The sequence below is a fragment of the Pristis pectinata genome, chromosome 16, assembly GCF_009764475.1.
Source record: "Pristis pectinata isolate sPriPec2 chromosome 16, sPriPec2.1.pri, whole genome shotgun sequence".
Lineage (NCBI taxonomy): Eukaryota > Metazoa > Chordata > Chondrichthyes > Rhinopristiformes > Pristidae > Pristis > Pristis pectinata.
In genome coordinates, this window is record NC_067420.1 from 43,503,312 (window position 1) to 43,513,299 (window position 9,988).

At 47.6% G+C, this 9,988-nt stretch overlaps 1 protein-coding gene across 1 annotated transcript in view; it reads right to left on the reverse strand.

The window, feature by feature from the left end:
- Nucleotides 1-1,270, reverse strand: part of col9a3 (collagen, type IX, alpha 3) — a 113,774-nt gene extending 112,504 nt beyond the window's left edge. The window contains exon 1 of the mRNA XM_052031687.1: nucleotides 979-1,270. Coding sequence (XP_051887647.1) covers nucleotides 979-1,044 — 66 coding nt within the window. The 5' untranslated portion in view covers nucleotides 1,045-1,270. The remainder of the gene's footprint in view (nucleotides 1-978) is intronic.
- Between the last annotated feature and the right edge of the window lie 8,718 nt (nucleotides 1,271-9,988).

The window sequence follows — 9,988 nt, forward strand, 5'->3', positions numbered from 1 at the left end:
GTGCTGGAATCTGGGGCAACAAACAATCTGCTGGGGGAACTCAGCGGGTCGAGCAGCGTCTGTGGGGGGGGGGGGGGGGGGAAGGAGTTGTCGATGTTTGGGGTCGAGAGCTGCTCGGTTGATGTGGTCGGGACGCCGGAGAATCAAGTCTTGTTGCCAGTGGGATAACTTAGGGGAAACGTCCGGCGCTCGGCGGGGGAACGAGGGAAACATTGAAGAAGAGTCTGGATTTATATTGGAAGGTGCCGTGTGCTGGGGAGCAGGCAGGAGAGTACGGACTCGATGGTGCGAATGGTCTCCTGCAGGGAATGCTGGCATGGTCCGGTCCGGGAGCTTCCCCGAGCGTCTCCCGGGCTACAGCGGGGAGGAGGGAGCCAGGTCCGTGATGTTGTCCCGGGTCAAGTCCTGGCGCCGCCGGATCATTCGCATTCCCCCAGGCGGGACGGGGCTGGGGTCCCCGGGAACAAAGGTGTCATTGTCGAAGGTGGAAGCAGAGCGGAACATTGAAACACCACCCCAGCCGCAAATCCCCAACACACCGAGTGAGATGGAGGAACCTCCCGCGCTAACCCTAACCCACTCCCGGGACACTCGAACCGCTCGCATTCACGTTTTACACCCCCAATCACCCCCCCCCCCCCCAAACCCCCGGCTCTGGGCTCCCTCCGCCTTCCCACAGGACAATCCCAAATCTGTGCCTCTTTCATTTCAAGATGGGACTCCCGCCGGACATTTCCACCGCTCCGTCACTGGGATTCTTCCTCTTCTAGCATGGACACGACGGGCCGAGCGGCCTCTTGCCTCCTCGGGTACCAGGTTGGGGGGGGGGGGGAGGGTGGTGCTTTCCCCAGGGGTGAGTGTGGGACTTGCCCCGCTCTCCATCCTCCCCCCCCCCCCGGACCCCTGCTCAACGGTCCCCCCCAGTTTCTAGCCGCGGGCTCCGAGGTCGGTGGATCGTTCCCAGCCCCGCTCCCTCACCTGGGCTCCGGGACAGGCGAGGAGGTGGGTCAGGACGAGCAGCCCCAGCACCGAGAACGCAGCCATACTCTTTCCCCCTCGCTCGTCCGTCCAGCTGCCGGCTTCAGTGACTTGTAGACGAGATCCAGATAGAACCCAGGTTCCAGCGGCAGAGATCAGCCCGTCTCCCGTCTGATTGACAGCGTCCCGGGGCAGCGGCGAGAGGCGGGGGCTCAGCAAAGCTTCAAAGCTTCACGCAGCCATCGCCCCTGCCTCCACCTCACACACAGCAATCACCAGCATTGAGGTAGCACCTTACGTTGCGGCAGCTTGTCCCAAGGGGCGCTCCGCAGACCAAGTCAACAGCGAGCTCCTAAAACATCGGGAGTGACCTAACTCTGGGGCAGAGGTGGTTTTTAGGTGGGGGGGGGGGGGGGGTGGTGGAGAAGTTTAGGGAGGGCACTTCAAGTCTCTGAGCCCGGTGTCACTGACGCTCGCCCGGCAGTGAGGTCGCTCACTTAGAGCAGTTTTCAAAGTTGAAATCTGTGCAAACCTTACACACTCAGTGGTGCCAGAACACCGCGATCAAAGACACTCTAAAATATGCCGTAGATCCCCTCCCTGGGGGCTGGTGTGGACTTAGGAGAAGGGGTAAAGGGAGGGGGGAGGGTGGGAGGGAGGGAGTGATAGAGAGACTGGAAGATTGGCAAGTTACTACAAGGTCAATATCTCACCTCCTTTAGTAAAGATTAGTTCAACACAGTTCATAGGGAGGGCTATGGAATTGGTCCGTGTTTACTGGTCAGCATAGACTCTGTGGGCTGAAGGGCCTGTTCCTGTGATGTATCTCTCTATGACATCTGGATTGTTGCCTTCAATTCTGGTTGCCCCATTACAGGAAGGATGTGGAGGCTTTGGAGAGGGTGCAGAAGAGGTTCACGGGGATGCTGCCTGGATTAGAGGGCATGAACTATAAGGAGAGGTTGCACAAACTTGGGTTGTTTTCTCTGGAGCGGCAGAGGCTGAGGGGAGACCTGATAGAGGTTTATAAGATTATGAGAGGCACAGATAGAGTAGACAGGCGATATCCTTTTCCCGGGGTTGAAATGTCTAATACTAGAGGGCACGCATTTAAGGTGAGAGGGGCAAGTTCAAAGAGATGTGTGGGGCAAGTTTCTTACACACGGTGGTGGGTGCCTGGAATGGGACCCCTCTTTTTCCCTCCTGAACTTTGACCCATCCCCCGGTGGATCTGCTCTCCCCTCCTCCCCCGCACCTGCCCATCACTATCTCTTACCTGCATCTACCTATCACCACCTTGTGCCCACCCCGCCTCCCCTCTTTTGTCCACCTATCACTGCTCTGCTTTTCCCTCCTATATATTGGGCTTCCCCTTTTCCTACCTTCAGTCCCGAAGAAGAGTCCTGACCCGAAACGTTGACCGCCTGCTTTTCTCCAGGGATGCTGCCTGGCCTGCTGAGTTCCTCCAGCATCATCGTGTTTTTCATGCTGCTAGTACTGGGAAGGAGGCCGTTCTGCCCGATGGGGCTATGCCTGCTCCTGGTGGAGCAATCTCTTCACTTGCATTTCCGCACTCCTTCCCCCAGCCCCACAAACTAAAAGCAGAAAAACGTTGGGGGAAAAAGCTCAGCAGGTCAGGCAGCATCTGTGGAAAGAGGAACAATTAATGGTTCAGGTCTGGGACCCTTCGCCAGTTCTGGACATGAAATGTTAACTCTATTTCTCTCTCCACAGATGCTGCCTGACCTGCTGAGTTTACCCAACATTTTCTGTTTTTATTTCAGATTTCTTTGGCAGAAGAGATTTAATTTAATATTGTGTTTGGCACACACATCGTGGGCCGAAGGGCCTGTTCTTGTGCTATACTGTTCCATATTCTATGTTCTATTTCCAACACCTGCAGATTTTTTGTTAATTTTGTCCCACAAATGAATGTCTCTCCAGTGCCCATCCAATTCCCTCTTGGATATGTTGATTCTGTTTCCACCCCTGCTACCAGCAGTGAGTTACATATAATCAGGCTCTGTGTATTATTGGGATTAGAACGGCCCAGATCCTGAGAGAGGTAAACAAGAATGAGACCTTTCGTTTGGAGACACTGATTAGAGGGAGGTGGATGGTGTATGACAACCAACATAGGTCAGCAAGGGTGGGGCCAATGCTTGTTTGGGACATGGTGTGGGCTGTGGTGTTTTGGAAGAGTTGAAGTCTTCGAAGGATGGGATGGGAGCTGTTGTAGAAGAACATTGGAATGCTCGAGTGAAAGGCATGGAGAAGGGTTTGAAGAAGAGGCAAAGATGGACATTACATGTGGAAATAGGAAGTGGTCCTGCTGCCGCAGGGTTGAAACTCAGTGTTTGGTACAGTGTGCAGCTGTGCTTGGTGTGTTACAGGAAGGATTTGGACACTTTGGAGAGGGTGCAGACGAGGTTTGCCAGGATGTTGCCTGGATTAGAGAGTATTAGCTATAAGTAGGGAACATAGAACAGTACAGCACAGGAACAGGCCCTTCGGCCCAACATATCTGTGCTGACCAAGATACCAAATGAAACTAATCTCATCTGCCTGCACGTGACCCATATCCCTCCACGTCCATGTGTCTGTCTAAATGTCTCTTAACCACCTCTATCGTATCTGCCTCCACCACCACCCCTGGCAGCCTGTTCCAGGCAACTAACACTCTCTGTGTAAAGAAAAAACTTGCCCCACCCATCTCCCTTAAACTTTCCCCCTATCACTTTAAAGGTGGGGAACATCGGAAGCTGAGGGGTGAACTGACAGACGTATATAACATAATGAGAGGCAGAGATGGGGAAGATGGTCTTTTTCCCGGGGTGGAAATGTCAAATACTAGAGGGGATAGCTGTAAGGTGACAGCTTAAAGGAGATTTACGAGGCAAGGTTTTTTACACAGGGAGTGGTAGATGCCTGAAACACTCTGCCGGGGAGCTGGTGGAAGCTGATTATGATAGCAATGTTTAAGAGGGATTTAGATTGCACAGGCAGGGAATGGAGGTAGACCATGTGCACAGTACAGGCCCTTCGGCCCACAATGTTGTGCTGACATTTTATATGCTGTAAGACCTATCTAACCCTTCCCTCCCACATAGCCCTCCATTTCTCTGTTATTTATGTGTCTATCTAAGAGTCTCTTAAATGTCCCTAATGTATCTGCCCCCACAACCTCTGCCAGCAGTGTGTTCCACGCACCCACCGGTCTCTGTGTAAAAAAAAAACTTATCCCGACATCCCCCTTATACCTTCCTCCAATCACCTTAAAACTATGTCCCCTTGTGTTAGCCATTGTCGCCCTGGGAAAAAGTCTCTGACTGTCCACTTGATCTATGCCTCTTATTATCTTGTACACCCCTATCAAGTCACTGGGGGGATCATTCCAGCTAAAACCCTTTTCAGCTTGAAGAATAGCCTGGCAAAATCTAGGCAAAAACATTTAAATCTAACGCTATTAACTATTTCCCCTCTGGAGCTGTGTATTCTCCATGTGTGTCCAGTAATTATTTCTAGCTGCATTCATTGACCAACATTTCAGGGAAAGGCTGGGTGAGGTTTTTGGGAATTTGATGTCTACGTGCTTGCCTGGTCCTAGTTGAATCAGCAGTGGCTCGGCAGGGGTCATCCTCTTGCCTCCGAGTGAAAGTTCTACTCCAGCAAATGGAATGTAAAAGTCCAGGCTCATTACCACACTGAGCTAGGGGTACATTATTGGACGATGCATATCTGCTTGATTTTGTTTTGAGGATGTAACAGCGCAGATAAAGGGGAATTAGTAAATGTAGTATATTTGGATCTCCAGAAATTATCATGGAAACCAACCTCCCTTCCATGGACTCTGTCTATACTTCTCACTGCCTCAGTAAAGCAGCCAACATAATCAAACACACCCTGGACATTCTCTCTTCTCCCCCCTCCCACCAGGCAGAAAATACAAAAGCCTGAAAGCACCAGCCTCAAGGACAGCTTCTATCCCACTGTTATAAGACTATTGAACAGTCCCTAGTACGATAAAATGGACTCTTGACCTCTCAATCTACCTCGTTATGACCTTGCACCTTATTGTCTACCTGCACTGCACTTTCTCTGTAACTGCTACACTTTATTCTGCATTCTGTTATTGTTTTACCTTGTACTACCTCAATGCACTGTGTGATGAATTGATCTGTATGAATGGTATGCAAGACAAGTTTTTCACTGTATTTCGGTACATGTGACAATAATAAACCAATTTATAAAATGCCACATAAAAGGCATGATAAAAGTGCAAGGGATTGGGGTAATAAGAAATAGGAGCAGGAGGAGGCCATCTGGCCCATCAAGCCTGCTCCACCATTCAATAAGATCATGGCTGATCTGGCCGTGGACTCAGATCCACCTACCTGCCTTTTCCCCATAACCCTTAATTCCCTTGCTATGCAAAGATCTAACTGTGTCTTAAATATATTTAATGAGGTCGCCTCTACTGCTTCCCTGGGCAGAGAATTCCACAGATTCACTACTCTCTGGGAAAAGCAGTTTCTCCTCATCTCTGTCCTGAATCTACTCCCCTGAATCCTGAGGCTATGTCCCCTAGTTCTCGTCTCATCTACCAGTGGAAACAACCTTCCTGCCTCTTTCTTATCTATCCCTTTCATAATTTTATATGTTTCTGTAAGATCCCCTCTCATTCTTCTGAATTCCAGCAAGTATAGTCCCAGATGACTCAATCTCTCCTCATAGGCTAACCCCCTCATCTCCAGAATCAACCTGGTGAACCTTCTCTGCACCCCCTCCAAAGGCAGTATATCCTTCCTCAAGTAAGCAGACCAGAACTGCACGCAGTACTCCAGGTGCAGCCTCACCAGTACCTTGTACAATTGCAGCATAACCTCCCTGCTCTCAAATTCAATCCCTCCAGCAATGAAGGTCAACATTCCATTTGCTTTCTTGACAACCCTGTTGCACCTGCAAACCAACCTTTTGCGATTCATGCACAAGCACTCCCAAGTCCCTCTGTACAACAGCATCCTGCAATCTTTCACCATTTAAATAATAAGCTGATCTTCTATTTTTCCTTCCAAAGTGGATGACCTCACCTTTACCAACATTGTACTCCATCTGCCAGACCCTTGCCCACTCACTTAACCTATCTATATCTCTCCGCAGACTCTCCACATACTCTGCACAATTTATTTTTCCACTCAATTTAGTGTCATCAGCAAACTGAGATACGCTACACTCTCCTCTTCCAAATCGTTAATGTATATCATGAACAGTTGCAGGCCCAACACCGACCCCTGTGGCACCCCGCTCACCACTGATTGCCAACCAGAGAACCACCCATTTATCCCAACTCTCTGCTTTCTACTGGTTAACCAATCCTCTATCCATGCTGATACATTACCCCCAACTCCATGCCTCCTTATCTTATGGATAAGTCTTTTATGTGGCACCTTGATCTCATTCTTAATCAAGAGTGCTACCCCACCTCCCTTACCTTTCTGCTTATCCTTCCATATTACCTGATGCCCTTTAATTCCCAATCATCTCCACCCTGCAACCACATTTCTGGAATGGCCACTAAATCATACCCCTTTGTACTGATTTGGGCCCAAGTTCACTGACCTTGTTTCGAATACTACGGGCATTCAGTTAAAGTGCCCTTACACTCATTGTCCTTTTAGAATCTAGTAAGCTTTGTGTCTTTTGTGTTCAACTTATCTGTACTCCACTCTTACTTTTCTCCTTTCTAACTTTTGCTCTGGTCTCTGCTTTGCTTCCCTCTGTCTTTCTGCATGGATTCCCATCCCCCTGCCATAATCTAGCAGTATGGGTAGAAGAGTGATTAACTAATAGACAGCAGGGAGTCAAGGCGAATGAGTCACTTTCAGATTGACAACCAGTATCTAATGGAGTGCCCCGGGGTCAGTGCAGGGACTGAACAGTTTATATTCTATGTTAATGACTTGGACAAAGTGCCCGAGTGTACTGAAGCCAAATTTGCTGATGATACAGAGAAAGATGGGTCAGCAAGTTGTGAGAGGGAGTCTGCAGATTGGGCAAAAAGTTGGCAGATGGAATATAATGTGGGGAAGTGTGAGGTAATCCACTCCAGAAGAATGAAAAAGCAAATTATTACTTAAATGGAGTGAGCCCACTAAGTGTTGCAGTACCAAAGGATCTCGGGATGGATCCAAGTGCCTGCAAAATATCAAGTTAGCATGCAGGCAGTGCAAGTAATTAAGGGGGCTAATGGAATGCTGACCTTTCTTGCAAGGGAGATGGAGCATAAAGGTAGAGAGATTTTGATGCAACTTTACTGGGCGCTGGCGAGACCACACCTGGTATATTGTGCCAAGTCTTGTTTTCTATATTTAAGGAGAGATATACTTGTATTGGAGGCAATGCAGAGAAGCTTTTCTAAGTCAATTCCTGGCATGAATAGGTTGATGGATGGGGAACATTATGCTCATACATCGGAAGACATTCGGGAAGCTCAAACATTCCGAAGGCCGAGAAGTGATCTTGTTGAAACATCTAAGATTCTGACAGGGTGGACGGTGAATGTTATTTTCTCCTTGAACAGGGTTATCTAGAACAAGGGGTTACCCATCTCACATGGTGGAGGGACTTTGCCTCTCAGAAAGCCATGATGAACAGACATTGGAACTACAAGCAAGTCAATGGGTATGAGGGAGAGACCAGAAAAGTGGTGTTGAGACCAAGACTGGTTCAGCCATAACCTTATTGAATGGTGGAGCAGGCTCGAGCCGTTGACCAGAAAACTCCTGCTCCTTTCTTATGTTGATAGCATTGTCAATGGCGAGAGGAGACTGATTGGGTGGTAATTAACAGGATTGTACGACCTGCTTTTTGTGAACGTACGATCAAAAGTGAAGAAGGAAAAAGATGTGAGAAAATATTGGCCTGTTTTAAAAAAAAGTTAAAGGAATTCCAAATTTCTTTTATAATTACAAGAAGATCAAAAGGATAACTAAGACCAGGGCTCATTAGGGAGCCTGTGTGTGGAGGTAGAGGATGTGGGTCTGTTTAATGAACATTTTGATTCATGAAAGAGTAAAGTGGTGTCCATGCTGTAAATGATGGGGATAAGAGTGGAATATTGAAAGGTACACACACATAGTAGGAGATAAAGTACTAGGGGATTTAGCATCTTTGAAAGTGGGTGAGTTGCCAGGTCTGGATGAATTATCTTCCAGGCTGTTAAAAGCAGCAAGAGAAGAAATTGTGCTGGCTCCAACAACAATTTTTCAATCCTCCCTGGCTACGAGAATAGTGCCAAAGGATTGGAGGACTGCTGATGTCATAGCTTTGCTTCTGAAGGGAGGAGAGGATAAGCCAAGCATTTATACACCAATTAGTTTAACTTTGGTGGTGGACAAATTATTGGGATCGATTCTGATGGACAGCATAAACCTGTATTTGGAAAGGCTCAAATTAATCAGGGGCAGTGAGCATGGGTTTGCAAAAGATGTGTCTATTGATTTTTTAAGGAGATAATGGGCAGGGTTGAATAGGGTAGGACGTCCGATGTGGTCTACATGGGTTTCAGCAAAACTTCTGATAGGTTCCACACAGCAGGCTGCTCAAAAAAGCTCATGTGATCTAAGGGAGAGTGGCAATTGGATCCAAAATTAGCTAGGTGGTAGCAAAGGGTAATGGTTGACAATGTTTTTGTGGCTGGAAAACTGCTATCATTGGGGTTCCACAGGGCTCAATACTCAGTCCCTCACCTTTTTAATATATGGTAATGATTTTGATTTAAGATGTGATACAGAAGTTTGGAGATGATGCAAAAATTGGCCATGTGGTTAACAGTGAGGAAAGCCTCAGACTGCAGAAAGATTAAGATGGTCTGGTCAGTGAAAAATGGAAGTTAATCCAGAGTGTGGGAATGTATTTGAGGAGTTAGGGCATGGTAACACACAATTAATGGCAGGAGGAATAAAGGAAGCTTGGAGTGTCAGTACAGCACCCTCTCCAGTGCAAACATATCTTTGCTGTAATGTGGAGACCAGATCCATAGACAGTACTCCAGCTGTAACCAAGCCAACGCTGTATACAGTTCAGACATGATGTCCTTGCTTTTGTGTTCTGTGCTTTGGCTACTAAAGGAAAACATCGCCTGTGCCTTTCATGTCATAGGTCAGTGATAATAAATCTGATCCTGATTGTCCTAACATTTGGAACATAGAGCAGAAAACAGCACAGCACAGGAACAGGCCCTTCGGCCTACCAGGTCTGTGCCGACCATGATGCCAATCTAATTAGTCCCATCTGTCTGGACATGGTCCATATCCCTCCATTTCCTGCCTGTTCACGTGTCCGTCTAAATGCCTCTTAAACACTGCTCCCCTACCTGTTTCTACCACTTCCCTTGGCAGTGTGTTCCAGGCACCCACCACTGTCTGTGTAAAACAAAAACTTGCCTTGCAAATCTGCTTTTAAACTATCCCCCTCTAATCTTAAAACTATGCCCTCTAGAATTTGACACTTCCGCCCCGGAAAAAAGATTCTGTCTAGCCTATCATAGTTTTATATATTCCTATCAGGTCTCCCTCCAGCCTCTGAAGCTCCACAGAAAACAACCCAAGTTTGTCCAATCTCTCCTTATAGCTAATACTCTCCAATCCAGGCAACATCCCGGTGAACCTCTTCTGCATCCTCTCCAAAGCCTCCACACCCTTCCTATGGTGTGGCAACCAGAACTGCACACAATGCTCTGGATGTTGTCTAACCAAAGCTTTATGCAGCTGCAACATGACTTCCTGACTCTTATACTCAAAAAACTCATGTTAAAGTCTTTTATAGAGTTGTTTCAAGTTTTGTCTGATAATAATCCTATGAGTGCATTTTAATATAATAATAACCTGCTTTATAAAGGCCAATTGTAATCCACAATACTATCTGGATATGAAATATTAGTTGTAAACTCACCAGTTTACATACACACTCGTTTCAGATGCTATGGAACAGCAGTCACAGAGGAACACCT